General features: G+C 44.7%; 1 protein-coding gene and 1 pseudogene across 6 annotated transcripts in view; one reads left to right on the top strand and one right to left on the bottom strand.

The window, feature by feature from the left end:
* The window catches only part of TRIM39 (tripartite motif containing 39), a 31,836-nt gene extending 9,911 nt beyond the window's left edge, over positions 1-21,925 (bottom strand). For 3 of the 6 annotated variants that reach the window (XM_060189399.1, XM_060189396.1, XM_060189401.1), the window contains exons 1-3: positions 21,818-21,925; positions 15,961-16,420; positions 11,555-11,650 (exon numbers count right to left, since the gene is read on the bottom strand). In XM_060189399.1, coding sequence (XP_060045382.1) covers positions 11,555-11,650; positions 15,961-16,413 — 549 coding nt within the window. In that variant the 5' untranslated portion in view covers positions 16,414-16,420; positions 21,818-21,925. Of the gene's footprint in view, positions 1-11,554; positions 11,651-15,960; positions 16,421-21,388 lie in introns of all 6 variants that reach the window. The other 3 variants (XM_060189397.1, XM_060189398.1, XM_060189400.1) reach the window with 3 other exon arrangements.
* LOC132538179 (small ribosomal subunit protein eS27-like) lies at positions 1,606-1,897 on the top strand (annotated as a pseudogene).
* Positions 21,926-25,606: the final 3,681 nt, after the last annotated feature.

Here is a 25,606-nt window from a genome sequence, read left to right as displayed (position 1 = left end):
GAGAATGGGAGAGAAAGATAGACACCTGCAGACCTGCTTCACCGCCTGTGAAGCGACTCCCCTGCAGGTGGGGAGCCAGGGGCTCGAACTGGGAACCTTACGGCGGTCGTTGCTCTTTGCGCCACATGCGCTTAACCTGCTGCACTACCACCTGACTCCCAGTGTTGATATTCTTTCCACCACCTGATTAAGTCTACTTCCGAGGCCTCTTACCTCAATTGTATTCAAAGTGTCCTTCAGGCCCTGCAGTGTTTTTTTCTTTTGATTATTTTTTAACTTTTTAAAAATATTTATTTTCCCTTTTGTTGTCCCCCCCTTTTTACTACTGTTTAGTTCTCTTTGTTGTTGTAATTGATATCGTTGTTGTTAGATAGGATAGAGAGAAATGGAGAGAGAGAAGGGGAAGACAGAGAGGGGGAGAGACACCTGTAGACCTGCTTCACCACAAAGCGACTCCCCTGCAGGTGGGGAGCCAGGGGCTCAAACCCGGATCCTTACGCCAGTCCTTGCACTTTGCGCCACCTGCGCTTAACCTGCTGCACTACCGTCCAACTCCTGCAGTTCTTTTTTTCTGTATTCTGTAATTCTTTTGTAAAATGATCACTGAGTTCTTGAATGTTAACTTTAATTTCTTGTTGTGATTTTATAATGAGTTTTCTGAATTGTCATTTTTTTTTAGATCCCTGTCCGTCTGGTCATTTGGCTTTTCTGTCATTGCCATCTATATTTCTGTGTTCACACTTACTGTTCTTTTCTTGTTGTGCCAGCAGCAGGCGCTAAAGTGTTTGATTTCCCTTTTTTTAAAAAAAATTTTTGTTTATTTTTATTTATTAATTTCCCTGTTGTTGCCCTTGTTGTCTTTTTATTGTAGTTATTGTTGTTGTTATTGATGTTGTCATTGATAGGACAGAGAAATGGAGAGAGGATAGGAAGAGAGGGGGAGAGAAAGATAGACACCTGCAGGCCTGCTTCACTGCCTGTGAAGCGACTCCCCTGCAGGTGGGGAGCCGGGGGCTCGAACTGGGATCCTTACACCGGTCCTTGTGCTTTGGTCCATGTGTGCTTAACTCGCTGTGCTAATGCCCAACTCCCTTGATTTCCCTTTTTATATATCTTGGTGGAAAAGGAGAGATTTTATCCTGAGTGAACAGGCCAGATCAGTGTCCCTGATGCCCATATAGGGTCTTTCTGCTGCTGTTCCAGCCTCTGTGAGGCAACAGCATTGGAAACACAAGAAGTCACAGCTATAAACTGTTTTTCTTTTTTAAAAATATTTATTTATTCCCTTTTTTTTGTTGTTGTTGCCCTTGTTTTATTGTTGTGGTTATTCATGTTGTTGTTATTGATGTCATTGTTGTTGGATAGGACAGAGAGAAATGGAGAGAGGAGGGGAAGACAGAGGGGGAGAGAAAGATAGACACCTGCAGACCTGCTTCACTGCCTGTGAAGTAACTCCCCTGCAGGAGGGGAGCTGGGGGGCTTGAACTGGGATTCTTAGGCCCGTCCTTGCACTTTGCGGCACGTGCGCTTAACCTGCTGTGCTACCGCCCAACTCCCAGGTTATTTTTTAACAGTTCTTTGTTGCTTAAACTTGGAAGGATCAACATGCCTTTGGCCCGAGATTTGCTGCACCTGTCCCTGGACAAAGAAAAGAAAAAGCATAAAAAGAAATGACTGGTTCAAAGCCCAAATTCTTACTTTATGGATGTGAAATGTCCAGATTGCTACAAGATCACCACGGTTTTCGGCCACGTGCAGACGGTGGTTCTCTGTGCTGTGCCAGCCGACGGGAGGCAAGGCCAGACTCACAGAAGGGTGTTCGTTTAGAAGAAGCAGCACTAATGACCAGGCAACTCCCAGAATTTGTGTTACATCGCCGAAAGCCTTATCAGTTTAGTAATTCGATCAGTATAGTGTAATTACGTTTAATTTTATAAGGTATACAATAATCTCCTATTTTGGTGTCAGTTTTTCAATAAAGTTTTGACTATGGGCAAAAAAAAAAAAAAAAAAAGGTTAAACAAAAGCAAAATCCTGAGGATCCAAAGTCCCAGGTTCAATCCCCCACACCACCAGAAGTGAGAGATGAGCAGTGTTCTGGTAAACAAAATAAATAAAACATATATTAAAAAAGAAAGAAAAGTACATTTATGTACTTTGAAAACAATCACTTTAATTGGCTTTGTAGAGTTCAAAACTTACTGTTCAACTGTCAACTGTACCTAATTTTTAAAAAATTTATTTTTATTTATTACTGGATAGAGATAGAAATTGAGACGGGGAGGGGAGATTGAGAGGGAGATTAATAGAGAGATACCTACAGCCCTGCTTCACCACTTGTGAAGCTTCCCCCTGCAGGTAGGGACCAGGGGCTTGAATCCGGGTCCTTGTGCACTGTAGTGTGTTCACTTACACAGGTGAGCCACTGCCTGAACCCAACTGTACCTATTTTTTTCAGAAATTAGTAAAAAAAAAAAAAAAGAAAAAAGAAAACAAAAGAAAAAACCACTAACACTAAACTGTATCCTTCCTTTCTTTTAAATTATCTTTATTTATGGAATAGAGCCAGTCAGAAATCAAGAGGGAAGGGGGAGATAAAGAGGAAAAGAGATTAACACTACTTCACCACTCACAAAGCTTTTGCCCCTGCAGGTGGGGACCGGGGGCTTGAACCCGGCTCCTTGTGCATTGTAACATGTGCACTCAACCAGGTGCACCATCACCCAGCTCCTTAATTGAATTTTTCTTAGAGTTTCACTAAGAGCTAAGCTGTAATATGAGTCAACATTAGTATATAACTGTCACAGTATGAATTTATATTTATGACTTGGTTGATGATATCATGTCTAAGGATACAAAGATAAAATCATAGATCTTTTAGGATAGTCATGATCAAATATATACACATTAGACTTCACGAAAATTACTTTTCTTGGGGACCAGGTAGTGGTGTATCTGATTCAAGCACCTGGTCCCCACGTGCAGGGGGAAGGCTTTACAAGTGGTAAAGCAGGGCTGTATGTGTCTGTCTCTTCTGTTCCTATCTCCCCATCCCATTCAATTTCTGTCTCTATCCAGTAAGTAAATAAAAATATTTTTAAAATTAATTTTCAGTGGTGGTACCCTCAGTTTAATGCACACGCTACCATGTGCAAGGACCAAGACTCACATGTGGGGGCCGGGGAAGAACATTCCACAAGTGATGAAGCAAGTCTGCAGGTTTGTGACTCTCTCCCTCTCCCCTTTCAATTTGTCTTATTAAATAAAGGAAGACAAAATAATAATAATAAAAGGAAAAATTGACTGCCAGGAATCAAGTGTGCAGGCACTGAGCCCCATCAATAAATCTGGTGGCAAAAAAAAAAAAGGATTTTGTTTTCTGTATGCTGTTATACTATATCTAGGCACAATAAAGTCTTCACAAAACAATGTAGACAGGTAATTTTATCTGCAGTTTTTATTTCACCACAGTTACTTAATAATTACTAATTAATTTTGGGGTCATCTCTTGACTTCACTGCTCCAGGCTGACTTTTTCAGATAGAGTGACAGAGAGGGAGAGGGAGGAAAAGAAACCACAACATAGAACTTTCTTTAATGCAGCAGAGTCAGGCCTTGAACCCAGGAAGAATATATATAGCAAAGCAACACACCATCCAACTGAGCTATTTTGTAGGCCCCCAAACTCTTTCATTCCCTCCCAACTTCATCACTTTTCCTCCCTTCTTCCCCCCACCCAAGAGCACTGCTCTACTCTAGCTTATGGTGGTGTGAGTGATTGAACCTGGACTTGGAGCCTCAGGCATGAGTCTCTTTGCATAGCCGGTATGCTATCTAACCCCGCTTTTCTTTCTCTTTATACTGCCACTGGGATTGTCGGTAGGGCTCAGTGCCTGCACAATGAATCTACTGTTCATGGTGGCCATTTCTTTCTTTCTTCCTTTTTGCCTCCAGGTTATCCTCAGTGCTTACACTATGAACCCCCTGCTCTCAGAGGCTATTTTTTCCATTGTTGTTGCTGTTGTTGGATAGGACAGAGAGAAATGGAGAGAAGAGGAGAAGACAGAGAGGGGGAGAGAAAGATAGACACCTGCAGACCTGTTTCATCGATTGTGAAACAATCCCCTCAGGTGAGGAGCCAGGGGCTCAAACTGGTATCCTTGCGTAGGTCCTTGAGCTCCGCGCTATGTGTGCTTAACTGGGTGCACTACCAGCCCAACCCCCATTTTCTTTTATTTGATAGGACATAGAAATTGAGAAGGGAAGGGGGCCCAGGGGAGGCACACCGGTTTAAGCTCACATAGTATGAAGTGCAAGGACCCCAGCAAAGATCCCAGTACCCCACTCCCCATCTGCAGGGGCGTGGCCTTACAAACTGTGAAGCTGGGCTTTAGGTGTTTACTTTTCTCTCCCTCTCTATCTCCCCCTCCTCTCAATTTCTCTCTCTCTCTCATCCAATAAAATGGAAAAAAGATGGCTGCCAGGAGCAGGGGATTCGTAGTGCTAGCACCGACCTCCAGTGATAACCCTGGAGGCAAAACAGAAAAGAAGGTAAGTGGTCTGACACCAATGCCCTGCTTCACTACTAAGGGTTATTGCTGGGGTTCAGGGTGCAACGAATTCACTGCTGCTGACAGTTGATTTTTCTTTATTAGACAAGACAGAAAGAAATTGAGGGGAGGGGGAGATAAAGACACCTGCAGATCTGTTCCGTTGCTGGTGAAGCTCCCCATCTGCAGGTGGGGAGCGGGATGGGGGCTTAAAATCAGGTCCTTGTGCATGGTACTTGTGTGTTCAACTGGGCCTTCCTTTCAGTATCATGTTATTGAGGAAATGCTGATTTATAGGACTGTTGTTACAAGGGTACATTTCCCCAAGGTTTGTTTTTTTAAATATATTTTTGAAAGAGAGAGAGTCACTAAAACACTTTTCAGCTCTGGCTTATGGTGGTGTATGGAATTTAACCTGGGACATTGGAGGTTCAAACATAAGAGACTCTTAGCAAAACCATTTTGCTATTTTCTCTGCCTCACCTAGATTTTTTACATTACTTAAAAATAGTTGTGTTTTTCATTTTACCAGAGCGCTATCCAGCTCTGGCTTACGGTGATTCCAAGGTATGAGAGTTCAATTAAGCAGAAGCTTCTTAGAAGTCTCAGGTATGACAATTTTTTTCATAACCTATCTCATAAGCCTTAAAAGACTATAGGTGGGGGCTGAGTGGTAGCACAGTCAGTAAAGTGCACATGGCACAAAGGGCAAGGACCTGCGTAAAGATCCCGGTTCGAGCCCCTGGCTTCCCACCTGCAGAGGGGTCACTTCACAAGTGGTGAAGCAGGTCTGCAGGTGTCTGTCTTTCTCTTCCCCTCTCTGTCTTCTCATCCTCTCTCTAGATTTCTCTCTGTCCTATCCAACAATGACACCAATGACACCAATAACAACAATAACAACAACAACAATGATAAACAAAGGCAACAAAAGGGAAAAAATAGCCTCCAGGAACAGTGAATTTGTGCAGGCACCAAGCCCCAGTGACAACTCTGGAGGGGTTAAAAAAAAAAAAAAAGACTGTAAGTGGCACCTGAAATGTAATTGACACTATAAATGAGCCAGGGATCAACTCTTAGCTTCAAGCATGCTAAGAAGCATGCAGCATGTATTCTATTTTTCTTTTTCCTTCTTTTTTTTTTTTTAACCAGAGCACAGTTTAGCCCTGGCTTATGGTGGTGTAGAAAATTGAATCTGGGACTCTGGAGCCTCAGGCATGAGAGTCTCTTTGCATAATCATCATTATGCTATCTACTCCTGCCCAGCATGCATTCTAGTCATCTCTCCAACTCCAGCTAATTTACATTTATTTGAAAAAAAAAGTTTAAAAAATATTTTATTTATTAATTAATGAAAGAGATAGGAGAGAGAAAGAACCAGATATCACTCTGGTATATGTGCTGCCAAGGATTGAACTCGAAATCTCATGCTTGAGAGTCCACTGCCTTATCCACTGTGTCATCTCCCAGACCATGAAAAAAAAAAATTTTTTTTAAATTTAGGTTAAAAATTCTTTAGAGGGCGCAAGGATGGGCGTGAAGATCCCGGTTCGAGCCCCAGCTCCCCACCTACATGATAGTCGCTTCACAGGCAGTAAAGCAGGTCTGCAGGTGTCTATCTTTCTCTCCCCCTTTCTGTCTACCCCTCTTTGCTCCATTTCTCTCTGTCCTATCTAACAATGACGACATCAATAACAACAATAACTACAACAACAATAAAAAAGAGAAAAAAAACAAGGGCAATAAAAGGGAAAATAAATATTTAAAAAATTCTTTAGAGGGAGTTGGGCAGTAGTGCAACGGGTTAAATGAAGGTGGTGCAAAATGCAAGGACTGGCATAAAGATCCTAGTTTTAACCCCTGGCTCCCCACCCGCAGGAGAGTCGCTTCACAAGCGATGAAGCAGGTTTTCAGGTGTTTATCTTTCTCTGGCCCTCCCCTCTCCATTTCTCTCTGTCCTATCCAACAACGACATCAATAACAACAACAATAATAACTACAACAATAAAACAAGGGCAACAAGACATTAAATAAAGAAATGTTCAACCCCCCTTCCCACCACCATAAGCCAGAGATGAGCAGGGCTCTGGTAAAAATAAATAAATAAAGAAATAAAAAGTAAGCTTTATGGGCTGGGGAGACAGCACAATGGTTATGCAAAGAGCCTTTCATGTCTGAGGCTCCAAAAGTACCAAATGCAATCACCAGCACCACCATAAACTAGACCCAGAGCACTGCTCTGGTAAAATAACTAAATTAAAAAAAAAAAAAAAAGAGGGAGAGAGAATAAACTTATTTTCAAGTATTTCAAATTTCTCAAGGTTCAATCCCAGGTACCAGCATACTAAACTGAGCAGTGGATAGCGTGCTGCTTTGTCAAGTATACAACCTAGATTTGATCCTAGACTGTATTGCAGTTGAAGAAGTTTCCATGCTGTGGTCTCTCTGCCTTTCTTTTCTTTTAGACTCCAGGGTTATTACTGGGCTGGATGCCTGCACTATGAATCCACTGCTCCTGGTGGTCATTTTTTCCTTCTATTTTATTCGACAAAATAGAGAGAAATTGAGAGGGGAAGGGGAGACTGGGAGAGAAAGACAGACATCTGAAGACCTGTTTCTTTGCTCCTCAAGTGTCCTGGCTGCAGGTGGGAAGCGGAGGCCCAAACCCTGGTCCTTCCACACAGGACTATGTGCACTTAATTGGCTGTGGTTCCGCCCGGCCCCACTTAAAAAAATTTTTTTTAATTAATATTTATTTATTTACTTATTCCCTTTTGTTGCCCTTGTTTTATTGTTGTTGCTATTGATGTCGTCGTTGCTGGGTAGGACAGAGAGATGGAGAGAGGAAGGGAAGACAGAGGGGGGGAGAGAAAGACACCTGCAGACCTCCTTCATCACTTGTGAAGTGACTCCCCTGCAGGTGTGGAGCCCGGGCTCGAACTGGGATCCTTATGCCGGTCCTTCTACTTCTACACCTGCAATTAACCTACTGCGCTACTGCCTGACTCCCTTAATTTTTAAAAAATAAGTTATTTATTCCCTTTTGTTGCCCTTGTTTTATTGTTGTAGTTATTATTGTTGTTGTTGATATCGCTGTTGTTGGATAGGACAGAGAACCATGGAGAGAAGAGGGGAAGGCTGAGGGGGAGAGAAAGATAGACACCTGCAGACCTGCTTCACCACTTGTGAAGCAAGTCCCCTGCAGGTGGGAAACTGGGGGCTTGAACCGGGATCCTTACCCTGGTCCTTGCACTTTGCACCACGTGCACTTAACCTGCTGTGCTACCCCGCTCCTGGATTTTCTTTTTTAATGAGCTCAAATTTCTGTTTTAAATATATATATTTAAATTTTTAAAATATTTATTTTCCCTTTTGTTGTCCTTATTTTTTATTGTTGTAGTTATTTCTGTTGTTGTTATTGATGTCATCGTTGTTGGATAGGACAGAGAGAAATGGAGAGAGGAGGGGGAGAGAAAGACAGACACCTGAAGACCTGCTTCACTGTTTGTGAAGCGACTCCCCTGCAGGTGGGGAGCCGGGGGTTCGAACCAGGATCTTTCCACTGGTCCTTGCGATTTGCACCACATGCACTTAAACTGCTGTGCTACCACCTGACTCCCTTTAAATATTTTTATTTATTTATTATTGGATAGAGACAGAAATAAATTGAGAGGAGAGGGGAAGATAGAGACAGAGACACCTGCAGTTCTGCTTCACTTCTTGTGAAGCTTCCCCCCTACAGGTGGGGATGGGGGCTTGAACCTGGGTCCTTGTGCACTGTAATGTGTGTGCTTAACCAGGTGCACTACCACCTGGCTCCATGAGCTCAAATTTCTACCCTGAACTGGCAGCTATGCTTTTTGTGCCAAGCCATTATCTATTTTCTCTACTTAACTGTAAGATAGAGGAGGGCAGGAACTGTATTTGCTCATTGTCCCCCAATATTTATTTTTTGTCTTTTATATATATTTATTTTCCCTTTTGTTGCCCTTTAAAAAAAAAAAAAGATTTAGATAGGACAGAGAGAAATGGAAAGAGATGGAGAAGACAGAGGGAGAGAAAGATAAGACACCTTCAGACCTGCTTCACTGCTTGTGAAGCGACTCCCCTTTAGGTGGTGAGCCGGGGGCTCAAACCGGGATCCTTACGCCAGTCCTTGCACTTCGTGCCACATAGCTTAACCCGCTGCACTACCACGTGACTCCCGCCCCCCAATATTTATTGATACACTCAGAACTAATACTGTTGCTATATACTTGCTATATGAGATGGGACCAGACACTTATCCAAGTCCCATTTCCTCCAGTATAACAAGGGGGTGGTAATCCTTACTTTAGAGGTGTCTTAAATACACCATTGCCAAAGAAGATTTCTAGGTGGTCCAGGAGGTGGCATGGTGAATAAAGCATTAGACTTTAATGCTTGAGGTATTAAAGTCACATGTACCAGAGTGATGTCTGATTCTTTCTTTCTCTGTTCCTAGCTTCCTCATTAATAAATAAAACCTTTAAAAAACAAAAAGGGTGAGGGTAGATGGCATAATGGTTATGCAAAGGGACTCTCATGCCTGAGGCTCCAAAATACCAGGTTCTATCCCCTGCATCACCATGAGCCAGAGCTGAGCAGTTCTCTGGTATTAAAAAAAAAAAAAAAAAAAACCAAGAACGGGGAGGGGGGGAGAGTTGGGCAGTAGTGCAGTGGGTTAAGTGCAAGTGATGCAAAGCTCAAGGGACGGTGGAAGGCTATCTGTTTGAGCCCCCTGGCTCCCCACCTGCAGGGGAGTCGCTTCACTGGTGGTGAAGCAGGTCTGCAGGTGTCTGTCTTTCTCTCCCCGTCTTCCCCTCCTCTCTCCATGTCTCTCTGTCCTATCCAACAATGAATAACATTATCAACAACAATAATAACCACAACAAGGCTACAACTACAAGGGCAACAAAAAGGGGGGAAAAAAGTGACCTCCAGGAGCAGTGGATTTATGGCGCAGGCACTGAGCCCCAACAATAACCCCGGAGGCAAAAAAAAAAAAAGGGAGTTGGGTGGTAGCGCAGCGGATTAAGCGCACATGGAGCAAAGTGCAAAGACTGTCGGAAGGATCCCGGTTCCCCCTCTCCATTTCTCTGTCCTATCCAACAACAATGACATCAGTAACAACAATAACTACAACAATAAAACAACAAGGACAACAAAAGGGAAAAAAAAAAAAAGTCTTCCTTAGAGCTTCAATCTGGACCCCAAGACCTAAAGAATCCCAAGACCTAAAATAGCCATGTAAATTTGGAATGTCGTAGACACCCAGTGAATTAATGCACAGACAAGTTAGCATAAATGCTAATGTTAATATGCACTGTCCAATAGAATATGTCAGTTACCAATGTAACATGTTACAAATATGGTAAGATATAAAATAGATGTAAAACTATATGACAGTTAGGAAAGTTAATTTCATTTTTTTTTGTTTTTTTTTTTAACACCAGAGCACTGCCCAACTCTGGCTCATGGTGGTGCAGGGGATTGAACCTGGGGCTTCAGAGCCTCTGGTGTGAGAGTCTCTTTGCATAACTATTATGTTATCTCCCCCTGCCCAGGAAAGTTAATTTCGAAGAGTGGTTGGAAGTGGCTTTCCTCTAGCTTGAGGATTTGATAGTGTCCTATAGTCAGAAAGTGGGGAGGAGAGCAAATTAGAAATGAACAAACGGGAGTTGGGTGGTAACGCAGCGGGTAAAGCTCACATGGCACAAAGCGCAAGGATCAGCATAAACATCCCAGTTAGAGCCTCCAGCTCCCCATCTGCAAGGAAGTTACTTCACAGGCGGTGAAGCAGGTCTACAGGTGTCTATCTTTCTCTCCTCCTCTGTCTTACCTCCTTTCTCCATTTCCGTCTGTCCTAACAATGACAACATCAACAACAACAATAACTACAACAACAATTAAAGAAAAACAAGGGCAACAAAAGGGAAAATAAATAAATATTAAAAAAAAAGAGGGGGTCGGGTGGTGGCGCAGTGGGTTAAGCGCATGCGGCGCAAAGCACAGGGACTGGCGTAAGGATCCCGGTTCGAGCCCCCGGCTCCCCACCTGCAAGGGAGTCGCTTCACAGGCGGTGAAGCAGGTCTGCAGGTGTCTATCTTTCTCTCCCCTTCTCTGTCTTCCCCTCCTCTCTCCATTTCTCTCTGTCCTATCCAACAAAGAATTGCGTCAACAAGGGCAATAATAATAACCACAACGAAGCTACAACAAGGGCGACAAAAGGGGGAAAAAAAAATGGCCTCCAGGAGCGGTGGATTCATGGTGCAGGCACCGAGCCCAGCAATAACCCTGGAGGAGGAAGAAAAAAAAAAAAAAAGAAATGAACAATCATCATCTAATATACTTGAGTTTACCTAAATTAGGAGATTGTCGTCCTAATGTCTCTAGGCAGGTGCAATTGTTCAGAAAGCTCTTGGTCAACTACATTTCCCTTCCTCCCCAGTAAACCTTCTAAATTTTCTTCCCTACAGTCTTCTCTAAGAAACGCTCATCCCTACACTCAGCAGAGAATTTTTTTCCCCTATTTTACAAAGAAAAGTCCAACAGGCATAAAATCTCAACACCCCAGATATAAGGTGTTTTTTCGGTCCTTCACCTCATCCATTTCCTCAGTACTTAACTCTTAATAAGCAATTTAAGTACAATGTTTAAAGACAATCAAATCTAACAAAATACCATTTTTTCTTTTTAATATTTAATTCATTTATTGGAAAGACAGAGAAATTGAGGGGGGAGGAAGATAGGGAGGGAGGGAGGGAGAGAGAGAGACCAGCAGCTCTGCTTTAGCATTCATGAACTTCTCCCTGTAAGTGGGGACTAGACATACTGTGCTCTATTTGCTGTAACACCACCCAGCCCCTCATCATTTTTTAAAAAAGAACACTTTCCTAATGAATCCAAACTAGGGGATTAAATACTGTATGTATGGTTGTTTGGTTAATAGCCCTTAGAGCAGTCCAAATGGGATTACCTGCCTTTACCTTTAGCTCACCAGGCTTCTTCTCCTCAGAGGACTTGCAGCGGTTGATCTCCTGTAGCTTCTGTTCCAGGGGTTCTAGGCACTTCTGCAGTTTTTCCTGAGAGAAAGTGGGAGAGGTGGCATTCGGGTTGGCTAGGATACCCTTTATTATTATTTTTGCCTCCAAGGTTATTGCTGGGGCTCAAAGCTTGTGAAGCATCCCCCCTATAGGGTAGGGAGAGACTCAAACCCAGATCCTTTCATGGGTCCTTGTACTTAGTACTGTGTGCACTTAACTGGATGTGCTACCACTCAAATCCCCACTTTTAATTTTTAATTTCCCCTTTTGTTGCCCTTGTTGTTTTTATTGTTGTAGTTATTGTTGTTGTTGGATAGGATAGAGAGAAATGGAGAGAGGAGGGGAAGACAGAGAGGGGGAGAGAAAGATAGACACCTGCAGAATTGCTTCACTGCTTGTGAAGCAACTCCCATGCAGGTGGGGAGCCGGGGGCTCGAACTGGGATCCTTATTCCGGTCGTTGTGCTTTGTGCCATGTGCGCTTAACCCGCTGCACTACCGCCCGACTCCCTTAAATCTTGTTTTTAAGATTTTATTTATTTTTTCCCCCAGAGCATTGCTCAGCTCTGGCTTATGGTGGTGATGAGGATTGAACCTGGGATCTCAAAGCTTCAGGGATGGAAGACTCTTCGCTTAAGAACTATGCTACTTGCAGGGGTAGACAGCATAATGGTTATGCAAACAGACTCTCATGCCTGAGGCTCCAAAGTCCCAGGTTCGGTCCCATTCTTCTTCTAGCGTTTGCCCTTCTTCCGTAGCCAACAGCTTCTTCCATTCAGGTTGAGCCTGATGTAAAGTTTCGAGACCTCCTTTGAATCTGGAGAGGTGGCAGTCGTTGACTATGTGGGTCATAGTCTGTCTGTAGCCGCAGGGGCAGTTCGGGTCGTCTCTGTTTGGTCCCCTGCACCACCATAAGCAGAGCTAAGCAGTGCTCTGCTGGCGTAAGGATCCTGTTTCGAGCCCCTGGCTCCCCGCCTGCAGGGGAGTCGCTTCACAGGCAGTGAAGCAGGTCTGCAGGTGTCTGTCTTTCTCTCCCCCCGTCTTCCCCTCCTCTCTCCATTTCTCTCTGTCCTATCCAACAACAATGACATCAATAACAACAACAATAATAATAACTACAACAATAAAAAGGGCAGCAAAAGGGAATAAATTAAAAAAAAAACTATGCTACCTCCCCAGCACCTCCATGATTTTATTTTTTTTAAATTTTCTTTCTTTTTTTTAATTATTTTATGTATTCCCTTTTGTTGCCCTTTTTTTTTGTTTTAGTTGATGTTGTTGGATAGGACAGAGAGAAATGGATAGAGGAGGGGAAGACAGAGAGAGGGAGAGAAAGACAGACATTTGCAGACCTGCTTTACTGCCTGTGAAGCGACTCCCCCTGTAGGTGGGGTGCTGGGGGCTCAAACTGGAATCCTTACTCTTTGCGCCACCTGTGCTTAACCCACTGCGCTATAAAGTACCCTAGAAATTTCCAAGACACTAAAATTCTTAGTGTCTGTACCCTGGGGGGGGAGGGGTGGCACAGTGAGTAGATAACAAACTTGCAAGCATAAGGTCCTGAGTCCAGTCCTCAGAATAGATTATATGCCAGAATGATGCTCTTTTTCTGTCTCTACCCACCCCAATAATAAGTGAATAAATCGGTATTCCTCCCTTCTTCAAGACAGAAAGGCAAAGGGGGATGGTGGGAAAAAGAAAGGGACCACAGCACCAAAGCTTCCTTCAATGCAGTGGGGACCAGCCTGTACTGGGCTCATGCATATGGCTAAGTAGCACACTATCCAAAGGAGCTATTTCACCGTACCAATTGCTATGTTGTTGCTCATTTATCCTGGGTCTCAGTCGTGACCTAAATCAGATGCTACGTTATTCACTATCTGGAGAAGTGCAATAAGACAGGCTCAGTTTAGTTTGGTGGGGATTAGTTTCCCTTTCCCAACAAAGAGAATAAATGGGGTGCCTTGAACAGAGGGAGATGATGAAGAAACCATATCATTTTTCAGTTTTTCCTAAGTTTCTCCATGTGATTTCTCTCATTTACATTGAAAAAAAAAAAAGACAGGACAGAGGTGGTGGGAAACGAGCTCAATCAGTAGAGCACTGACCTCTGCACCTGAGGTTCTCAGTCTGATCTCCAGCATTTCATGAATCAGTGTAGTGGTCTGGTTTTCTTTCTCCTTCTCTGTCTCATGTGAAACTCTAATATGTAACAAATAAAAATACATATATTTATAAAGATGTGAGCTGGTGAAATAGCTCACTTGGATAGTACACTGCTTTGCTATTTGCACGATCAGGATCAAGCTCAGCCCCGCCACACTGAAGGAAGCATTGGTGTTGTGGTCTCTTTCATAATTCTCTCTGACTCTCTACCTGTTTCTCTCTAAAACAAAACAAAAACACCTTACATTCCAAGACTACAATACTATTCTCTCTCTCTCTTTCCCTTTGCCACTAGGGTTATCTCTGGGGTTCGGTGCCTGTACCATGAATCCACTGCTCCGGACAGTGGATTTTTTTTTCTTTTTCTTTTTATTTTATTTGACAGGACTGAGAGAAACAGAGAGAAGGGAGAGACAGGGAGGGAGACAGACACCTGCAGACCTGCTTCACCTTTTGTGAAGTGCTCCCCCTACAGGTGGGGAACGGGGGCTTGAATCTGGGTACTTGTGACAGGTGCCCATAACCAGGTGCTCTACCAACCAGCCCCAACTACATATATTCTTATGCATAACAAAAAGTAATTTTGGGAAGGCGGGCAGTAGCACAGTGGGTTAAGGATCCTGGTTCGAGCCCCCGGCTGCCCACCTGCAGGGGAGTCACTTCACAGGCAGTGAAGCAGGTCTGCATGTTTCTATCTTTCTCTCCCCCTCTGTCTTCTTCTCCTTTCTCCATTTCTCTCTGTCCTGTCCAACAGCGACGACATCAATAACAACTACAACAACAGTGAAAAACAACAAGGGCAACAAAAAGGGAAAATAAATAAATATATATAAAAAAAGTAACTTGGGACTGGTAAAATAGCTCACTTGGATAGTAGACTACATTACCATGTGCATCAGTGACCCAAGTTCAAGCCTGGCCTCCATGTATTGAAAGCTTTGGTGCTGTGGTCTCTTCCACGTCCTATTTACCAGAAAAAAACATCCTAGAGCAGTAAAGGCCTTTCTTTCCCATTCTCCACCCCACCCCCCCCACACAGAAATTTTGGGATATTTCTCACTACTCCTCTCATCCTGTTTGAGGGTAACTAATCAGGCATACTGTGTACTCTCTGAATGCGTGTAGTTCTATAAAATGAGAACCAGGTATCTAAGGTGGTAGGGGTGGGGACACAGACCCTTGGTGAGGGGAGTGGTGAGAAACTATACTCATGGAAAACAAATGAAACCATGTACCAGCATAGAGAGAGAGAGAGAGCGAGAACCAGATATAGACTTTCTTTTTTTCTTTTTTTTTACCAGATCACTGTTCAACTCTGTCTTATGGTGGTGGTGGGGATTGAACCTGGGACTTTGAAGCCTCAGGCATGAGAATCTGTTTGCATAACCATTATGCTATCTACCCTCCACCCGATATAGACTCTGTCAGGAACTTTTTTCTGATCCCAGAGGATCCCTTCTTCTCTGTGTTCTATTTTCACTTAAAAATATATTATAGTGGGGCTGGGTGATGGCACACCTGGCTGAGTGCACAGGTTACAATGCTCATGGACCCAGGTTCGAGCCCTCAGTCCCCGCCTGCAGGGGAAAGCTTTGTGAGTGGTGAAGCAGTGCTGCAGAAGTCTTTCTGTCTCTCTCCCTCTCTGACAACCCTTCCCCTTTCCATTTTTGGCTGTCTCTAATAAATAAAGATAATTGAATAAGATTATTAGTGATCTAATACTCATTTTTTACAAGGTTATAAGATTACAGAAGTATTATTTTCATACTGTATCCACCATCAAAGTTCTGTGACCACTCCCTCCACCACTATAACTTCCACAGCTCTCACAAAGTCTTAGGTTTTTACTTCTTTTTTAAAAAATTAATTTTATTTATTTATTCCCTTTTGTTGCCCTTGTAGTTATTATTGTTATTGATGTCGTCGTTGTTGGATAGGACAGAGAGAAATGGAGAGAGGAGGGGAAGACAGAGAGGGGGAGAGAAAGACAGACACCTGCAGACCTGCTTCACCACTTGTGAAGCGACTCCCCTACAGGTGGGGAGCTGGGGGCTCCAACAGGGATCCTTACTCCGGTCCTTGCGTTTTGCGCCATGTGCACTTAACCTGCTGCGCTACAGCCTGACTCCTAAGCTTTTACTTCTTGCTCCACTGCTGACAATGTGTGTGTGGATGGCTCCCTACCTTATACTCCTGTGTGGCATCATCCAGTGGCACGACAGCATGGGCCCGGTGGGTGTGGGAAATTGCACATATCAAACATACAGCCTCCTGGTCCTCATAGCAGAAGAGGCTGAGGGCCTCTTGGTGCTGGGGGCAGAGGTTCTCATCCCGGATCTTCCGCTTGACAGTCTGGAGTTGTTTGGCAATTTCCACCATACTGCCCAGTTGTCGATTAGGTCGGAGACTGCGGTAACGGGATGTTTTTCGACAGACAGGACAAGGAAAATCCCTCTCAAGGTCCTCCCACCAACGGGTAATACAAGCTTTGCAGAAGTTGTGTCCACACTCGATGATGACAGGATCCTTCAGATACTCCAGGCAAACAGAACAACTCGCTTCCACCTGTAAGTTCTCCAGAGCAGCAGCTGTGGAGGCTGCAGAGGCCCCAGCCTCTATCAGACTTGTCTCAGCCATTATTTAACTTGGGGTTAGGGAGAGGGCAGAGAAAAGTAAATGTTAGCTGCCTGACATTTATAACCAAATTATAACTTCAGATTTGCCCCCATCTTAATATTTTACATTTCCTTTCCCACTGGATTCAGTCTCTCCTTTGTTTCTCCGTTTTCAAAGCTTGTTACTCCCAGTCATCAGTCTGTTTTTTCTCTTCAGCAAACTGACACACATTATCTACTATGGCTTGCCTCTGTTTTCTCATCAGTATCAGTGGCCCCTTCAGCTCTATGCCAGAAAATTTCTGACTCTAGCTCATTCCATACAAATCTTAGAACCAGAAAGTCTTGATCAATGTATCCCTAGTTTAATATGTTTTCCTTTCTCTTTGCCTCCAGGGTTATCGCTGGGGCTTGGTGACAGCACTATGAATCCATTGCTCCTGGAGACCATTTTTCCCATTTTGTTGCCCTTGTAGTTGTTATAGCTGTTGCTGCCGTTGGAAAGGACAGAGAGAAATCGAGAGAGAAGATGGGAAGACAGAAAGGAGGAAAGATAGACACCTGCAGATCTGCTTCACTGGCGCCTTTGAAGTGACACCTCTGCAGATGGGGAGCCGGGAGCTGGAACCCAAATTCTTACACTGGTCCTTGCACTTAGTGCCATGTGCACTTAACCCACTGCGCTACTGCCCAGGCCCAATTTGGTATATATTTCTAACAGAGAAAGAAGACTGAGAAAATGAGATGTTTCATAAAAGTTAAGCACTAATACTTCTTAAATTAGGTATCTCATGATATAACTTTTTTTTTGCCTCCAGGGTTATTATAGCTGAGACTTGGTGCACTATTAATCCACCATTTCCCCCCATTTTTGTTGTCCTTGTTGTTATTGGGTAGGACAGAGAGAAATCGAGAGTGGTGGGAAGTCAGAGAGAAAGAAACCTGCAGACCTGCTTTACTGCTTGTGAAGCAACTCACCCCTGCAGGTGGGGAGCTGGGGCCTCGAACCGGGATCCTTATGCCAGTCCTTGCGCTTTGCACCACCTGTGCTTAATCCGCTGCGCTACCACCCGACTCCCAAAAAGGGATCCTTATGCTGGTCCTTGTGCTTCTCGCCATGTGCGCTTAACCTGGGGCACTACTGCACAACGCCCAACTTTTTTTTTTTCTTTTTAAACTAAAGAATCACTCAGCTCTGGCTATTGGTGGTGCTAAGGATGGAACTTGGGACTTCATGTATGCAAATTCCATGTGCTACTGTTGTGCATTTTCCTTTTCTTTTTTTAAATAAAAATGTTATCTTTATTTCTTTTTTAAACCTTTATTTATTTGCCTTCAGGTTATCACTGGGGCTTGGTGCCTGCACTACGAATCCACACTGCTCCTGGAGGTCATTTTTCCCATTTTGTTGCCCTTTTGTCATTATTGTTGTTGTCATCGCTGACATTGTTGTTGGATATGACAGAGAGAAATTGAGAGAGGAGGGGAGACAGAAAGGGGGAGTGAAAGATAGACACCTGCAGACCTGCTTCACCACTTGTGAAGCGACCCCCTCTGCAGGTAGGGAGCCGGGGCTGGAACCAGAATCCTTGAGCCGGTCCTTGTGCTTTGTGTCATGTGTGCTTAACCTGCTGCGCCCCCACCCAACCCCTATCTTTATTGGATAGAGACAGCAAGAAATTGAGAGGGAAGGGGGGTGAGACACACACACACACACACACACACACACACACACACACACACACACACACACACACACCCCTGCAGCATTGCTTCACCACTCGTGAAGCTTTCCCCCTGCAGGTGGGGACCTGGGTCCTTGCACACTGTAACATGTGCTCTCAACCTGGTCCTGTGCATTTGCCTTGTAAGTTAATGTACTTCAAAGTTTAATGTTCACACCTATGGACATCTAATCTTTGACAAAGGTGCCCAGACTATTAAATGGGGAAAGCAGAGTCTCTTCAACAAACGGTGTTGGAAAAAATGGGTTGAAACATGCAGAAGAATGAAACTGAACCACTATACAAAAGTAACTGAACCACAAATACAAAAGTAAATTCCAAGTGGATCAAGGACTTGGATGTTAGACCACAAACTATCAGATACTTAGAGGAAAATATTGGCAAAACTCTTTTCCGCATAAATTTTAAAGACATCTTCAATGAAATGAATCCAATTAAAGAAGACTAAGACAAACATAAACCTATGGGACTACATCAAATTAAAAAACTTCTTCACAGCTAAATAAACTACTACCCAAACCAAGAAACCCCTCACAGAATGGGAGAAGATCTTTACATGCCATACATCAGACAAGAGGCTAATAACCAGAATATATAAAGAACTTGCAAATCTCAACAAGACAACAAATAACCCCATCCAAAAATGGGGGGAAGAGAGGCAGACTTGGAGTATGGACCGACCAGTCAACGCCCATGTTCAGCGGGGAAGCAATTACAGAAGCCAGACCTTCTACCTTCTGCAACCCACAATGACCCTGGGTCCATGCTCCCAGAGGGATAGAGAATGGGAAAGCTATCGGGGGAGGGGTGGGATATGGAGATTGGGCAGTGGGAATTGTGTGGAGTTGTACCCCTCCTACCCTATAAAAAATAAATAAATAAAAAATGGGGGGAGGACATGGACAGAATATTCACCACAGAAGAGATCCAAAAGGCCGAGAAACACATGAAAAAATACTCCAAGTCTCTGAATGTCAGAGAAATGCAAAACAAGACAATGAGATATCACTTCACACCTGTGAGAATGTCATACATCAGAAAAGGTAACAGCAGCAAATGCTGGAGAGGGTGTGGGGAAAAGGAACCCTCCTACATTGCTGGTGGGAATGTCAATTGGTCCAACCTCTGTGGAGAACAGTCTGGAGAACTCTCAGAAGGCTAGAAATGGACCTACCCTATGATCCTGCAATTCCTCTCCTGGGGATATATCCTAAGGAACCCAACACACCCATCCAAAAAGATCTGTGTACACATATGTTCTTGGCAGCACAATTTGTAATAGCCAAAACCTGGAAGCAAGCCAGGTGTCCAACAACAGATGAGTGGCTGAGCAAGTTGTGGTATAAATATATATATATATATGAATACTACTCAGCTATTAACAATGGTGACTTAACCGTTTTCAGCCGATCTTAGATGGACCTTGAAAAATTCATGTCAAGTAAAGTAAGTCAGAAACAGAAGGATGAATATGGGATGATCTCACTCTCAGGCAGAAGTTGAAAAACAAGATCAGAAAAGAAAACACAAGTAGAACCTGAACTGGAATTGGCATATTGCACCAAAGTAAAAGACTCTGGGGTGGGTGGGTGGGTGGGGAGAATACAGGTCCAAGAAGGATGACAGAGGACCTAGTGGGGGTTGTATTGTTATATGGAAAACTGGGAAATGTTAGGCATGTACAAACTATTGTATTTACTGTTGAATGTAAAACATGAATTCCCCAATAAATAAATAAAAAAGTTTAATGTTACAGAAAATCTTTACTACAGTAGTATTCCATTGGAGCCTAAGCTTGTTCTTCTGCCACTGTTCTCTCACTCTTTTAAATGATATAAATGGAAGTAATTAGGTCAGGATAACTTTTTAGGAAGTTTGATATTATTCTTGCTTTTAACAGGTTAGCCTTGAGAAAGCATTCCCTCTTGGAATGAAAAGACTCACATATTATTTCTTTTCTAATTATCTTCATTTAGACATTTGGAAGTGCTGACAAATGATAATTCGTGGTAACATACTTAGTATGTTCATACTGTAACATACTGAAGAGTATGTTACCAAGTCCAGGCCAAAAAGGAGGTCAGTAAACGTCTATTCTAAATATTCAGCAGTGACTAGAATCTTGCCAAATTGCTGTGTTAACTAATTCTTTGGATGCTCTTTGTTTTCAACTAAAAGGTTATGAAATGGTTGGTAATTAAGAGAAATAGGAAATCAAAATCTCAAAGGAAGCTTCAAAAATGGGATAGCAAAGAGACATAAAATGTCCTCATCCATTCTTAAAACATTGCCACTTTCATTTATGAAATAACTGAGTTTTCTATCCCTATAGCCTTTTTCCTCTTACCTGCCTTCCCTCCTCTTCCCACTAAGGGGTCCAGCAGAAGGAAAGAATTTAGGTCTATGTGCTGAGAGAAATGGTTATGTAATGAGTTGGGTTAACAATTATTATTTCCAGGTGGGGGGGGAGGAGGGATAACTAGCATAATAGTTATGCAAAGGCTCATGCCTCAGGCTCCCAGGTCCCATCCTCCAAACCACCACATGCCAGAGCTGAGTAGTGTACTGGTTAAAATAAATAAATAAAACAATTATTTCTGACTATATTGATAACACACGTACAAAGTTTAATTTGGAGTAGAAAGTGATAATTTGGACCAAGCTTCTGCCTGGTCCAGAAGAGTCAACTTTTGACTACTGACCCTGCCACTTCCCCAGCCTAGAAATCAGATGTCCTTCCGATTTGAGATGAATTAAATTGTATGCAGTTAGGCAGAGATCAGGAAGGATCTAAATTAGCGATGTGAAAAAGAAACCGGTGAAAGCTTAGGTTAATATGGCAAAGAAAGGCCGGCAAAATAATTCACCTGGAGAGTGCACGACTTTTAGCCTGGTCCCTGCAGCATTGGAGGGCGCTTTGGTTTCTCTCTCTCTTTGAAAAAGTTAAAAAAAAAAAAGGGGGGGGGCAAGGTTAGATAGCATTATGGTTATGCAAAGAGACTCATGCCTTAGGCTCCAAAGTGTAGGTTCAATCCCCCACATCACCATAAACCAGAGCTGAGCAGTGCTCTGGTTAAAAAAAATTAAAATGAATAAACAGTGTGTGTGTGTGTGTGTGTGTGTGTGTGTGAGAGAGAGAGAGAGAGAGAGAGAGAGAGAGACGGAGCTCACAGCCACAGCGAGCCTGTCTTAGTAGAGGGGCAAACTTCGGGGTCGTCCTCATTTAGTGTCTGCCACTATCCCGGGTCCCACCTTACTTAGCATCCTCTCCCCGGCGTGGTTCACATCTCAGTCCCACCCCGTCTCCATCTTCTCCCATGGGATGCTGAGGCCCGGGGGGAGAGAATGGCGGGGAGGGAGGGATGTGTCCAGGTGAGGAGGAGGCGTGACGTTAAGGCAGGCAGCCCGCCGCTCTCCCGCCGCTCAGACCTGCCGTGTCGGCGCCAGAGCTTCCCGGGGAAGGCGAGCGGGTCGGGGAGCAGCGGGGTAGCCAAGCAACGCCGGACGCGCTGACGTCGCCGGGGCGGCAAAACGTCCGCTCCGGCCCGGGGCGGGCGGAGGCAGCTGTGGTTACGTGCTGGGGGCCAGTGACGCAGTCGCGGGGTGGTGGGACACGGCGCGCGGAGCCGGCCGGCGGGGACAGGCCCCAGGGCCCGGGCGCGAGATGGGAGCAGAACGTACCTTCCCGGCTTCGGGTCCGGGAGTGCGGGGCGCGGAGCCGCCGGAGCGCAGCCTCCCTCCTTCCTCCTCCCCCCGCCCCCGCGCCGCAGCGCGCACACAATACTCGCCGGAAGCGGAAGCCGCGCGGAGGGGCTCTTGTCACTGGAAGCTGGGCTGCTGGAGGGCGGTTGGCTGCTGCGGTGCATACAGGTGCCTGCGGAAGAGGGAAGGAGGGCGGCCGCAGGTGAGACCCAGCAGGAGAAGCCAAGGGCAAGAAGGACCCGGGGGGGGGGGGGCGGTGGGGGCAGGTGGCTAAAATGCGGCCTTCAGATGGTCGGAGGAATCCTCGGGAGAATGAAAGCCGCGCATGCGCGTGGCTAAACGCTGAAGCTCGTTGCCCTCAGGGCGCGAATGGCAGCGGACCCGCGAGGCGGCCTTGGGCTGCATCTGCCGGGCGCCGCAGGTCTGAGATGGGCTCCGCAATCTTTGGGGCGGGGCTGGGGCGGGGCAGGGGCGTGTGCGGACTTTGAGCTTCTCTGAGCCTCTTTTTGGGCCAGTTATGAGGAACGGTGACTAGTTGAGACTGCGGCCAATAACGAGGCGGACCTGATGGTATCAGCTGGCACGTCACTTCCGTATTAGTTGGGGTTTAGCCTTTGACATTGCAGCTCTGAGTTCTCCCCGTCTAGGGCTTTCTAGGCTCTTCGCCTTGCCCCTGCTAGACGGACTTCTTTATTTTTTATTTAAAAAAATACTCCTTTTTGTTTTATTGTTGTAATTATTATTGTTGTTGATGTCACCGTTGTTGGATAGGACAGAGAGAAATGAAGAGAGGAGGGGAAGACAGAGGGGGAGAGGAAGATAGACACCTGAAGACCGGCTTCACTGCCTGTGAAGCGACTCCCCTGCATATTTGGAGCCTAAGGGTCGAACCGGGATCCTTACCGGTCCTTGCGCTTGGCGCCACCTGCGCTTAACCCGCTGCGCTACCACCTGACTCCCGCTAGACGGGCTTCTAAATACACCTGTCTTCCTGCCGCTGCAGGGGGAGCCCGGAGAGAGCTGGTACCGCGATTCTGCTGGCACGGGGTCTTCTCACAGCAAGCACACCTCAAACACCTTAACTGGGTTTTCTTCCCTCCTTTCTTTATTTTTTTCTTTCTTGTTGTTCTTTCTCCGTTTTATTCTGTAGGACAGAGAGAAATTGAGAGAGAGAGATAGACACCTACAAACCTGCAGGTGGGGAGCGGGGGCTTGAACTTGAGTGGGCCCTTGCACTTAGTACTGTGTGCATTTAACCGGGTGCGCCCCTTCCTGGCCCCTGGTATGTGTTCTTTCTATTTGGGGATTGTCGCTTGAGTTTCTCAGCAAGAGTGAATGGTGCCTGTGTGGAGACTTCCAGACTTTTGGTTTATACTTCCTTGCTTTTGACTTTGGAAGAAGAGGGCCAAGCAGTGGTACTTGGGAGAAGTCCTCTGCTAGAGGTGATGGAGGATGGAGAGGAATTAGTGCTAGGACCAGTCTGACAGCTGCCTGAGATGGCCTGCCGTTTCTTCTCTCCTCCTTAAACTCATGGCCTCCAGAATGCTGACAAAAGAGATGATCAGATTTTAGTGGAGGTTAAGAGGACACGGCAAGCTATTCATTGCCATGTAGATGTTGCGGTGCTGTTTATAATCACTATGCAGTATTTAATTTCTCATCTTGGGAACCGGAAGACTTGAAGACATTACCACATACTATAGTTATTAAGATTTAGAACCCCTAGTGGTAAATACCACAGGCCTTTCTTTTTTTTTTTTAATTTTTTTTATATTTATTTTAATTTATTTATTCCCTTTTGTTGCCCTTGTTGTTTTATTGTTGTAGTTATTATTGTTGTCATTGTTGTTGGATAGGACAGAGAGAAATGGAGAGGGGAGGGGGAAGACAGAGAGAGGGAGAGAAAGATAGACACCTGCAGACCTGCTTCACCACCTGTGAAGTGACTCCCCTGCAGGTGGGGAGCCAGGGCTTGAACCAGGATCCTTATGCGGGTCCTTGTGCTTAGTGCCACCGGCGCTTAACCCGCTGCGCTACAGCCCGACTCCCAGGCCTTTCTTAAGACTGGGAAGATAGGGAGTCGGGATGTAGCGCAGCGGGTTAAGCGCAGGTGGCGCAAAGCACAAGGACCGGCATAAGGATCCCGGTTCGAACCCCGGCTCCCCACCTGCAGGGGAGTCGCTTCACAGGCGGTGAAGCAGATCTGCAGGTGTCTGTCTTTCTCTCCTCCTCTCTGTCTTCCCCTCCTCTCTCCATTTCTCTCTTTCCTATCCAACAACGACAACAACAATAATAACTACAACAATAAAACAAGGGCAACAAAAGGGAGTAAATAAATAAAATAAATATAAAAAAAAAAAAGACTGGGCAGATAGCATAATGGTTATGCAAAAAAAACTTTCACACCTGGGGCACCAAAGGTCCCAGATTCATCACCAGTGCTCTGAGGGATGTAATATGTATATACATGTACGTGTATATATATTCAGAAGAGTTGGAAAGAGCCAGACATTTCACTGGCACATGTGATACTAGGGATTGAACTCAGGACCCCAACTTGAGAGTCCTACACTTTATCCTTTGTGTCACCTCTTAAGTCATCTTATATAATCTTTTAGTTAATTTATTAAGATTGTAAATAACTAACTTGAAAGATTTCTTTTTGTGGGCCGGTGATAGCGCATCTGGTTAAGCACACATGGTGTGAAGCATAAGAGGGGCATAAGGATCCTGGTTTTAGCCCCCCCCACCTGTGGGGGGGGCACGGAAGGTGAAGCAGGTCTGCAGGTGCCTATCTTTCCCCATCTCTGTCTTCCCCTCCTCTCTCGATTTCTCTCTGTTCAACAACAGCAATGGCAACAATAACAACAACGAGGGTAACAACAAGGGCAACAAAATGAAAAACAGCCTCCAGGAGCAGTGGATTGTGGTGGAGTAACGGGAGCCCCATCAATAACCCTAGAGGCAAAAAAAAAAAAAAAAAAAAGATTTTTTAATTTTTCTTGACAGAGCGCTGCTCAATCCTAGTTTGTGGTGATGCTAGGGATTGACTTTGGGAGCTCAGAGCCTCCAGAGTGAAAGTCTTTTGCATAACCAGTATGCTATACCCCCATGCAAAAGAGTCAATCCAACAGTTATTATTTTTTTATATTTTATTTTTAGAAAGATGCAGAGAGAGAGAGAGAAACACCAGAGCACTGCTCAGCTCTGGCCTATGATGGTGCAGGGGATTGAACCTGGGACTTTGGAGCTTCAGGCTTGAGTCTCTCTTTCCATAACTGTTATGCTATCTCCCCTGCCCTCAATCCAACAGTTATCCTAGATATAGATAGTATAGGTCCTGCAGATTTTATTGTTTTGTACTTTTTATTTATTAATTTTAATTATTTTGTATTTATTGGATAGAGACAGCCAGAAATCGAGAGGGATGTGGGGAGAGAGAGGGAGAGAGACAGAGAGAGACACCAGCAGCCCTGCTTCCACTTGTAAAGCTTTCCGCCTGCAGGTGGGGACCAGGAGCTTGAACCGGGTTGTGGACTCTGTGTGCGCTTAACTAAGTGCGCCACCACCCGGCCCCTTGTTTTGTACTTTAAAACTGATTTCTTTATTATTTTTCAATTGTCTATTTATGTGATATTTGCTAGAAACAGCCAGAAATCAAGAGGGAAGGGTGATAGAGAAAGAGAGAGACAGAGAGACACCTGCAGCCTTGCTTCACCATTGGTGAAGTTTTCCTCCTGCAGGTGGGGACCAGGGGCTGGAACCTGG

This window comes from Erinaceus europaeus, chromosome 4 (assembly GCF_950295315.1).
Source record: "Erinaceus europaeus chromosome 4, mEriEur2.1, whole genome shotgun sequence".
NCBI classification, from domain to species: domain Eukaryota; kingdom Metazoa; phylum Chordata; class Mammalia; order Eulipotyphla; family Erinaceidae; genus Erinaceus; species Erinaceus europaeus.
The sequence above is the reverse complement of the archived record's forward strand: the minus strand, read 5'-3'. Positions and strand labels throughout refer to the sequence as shown.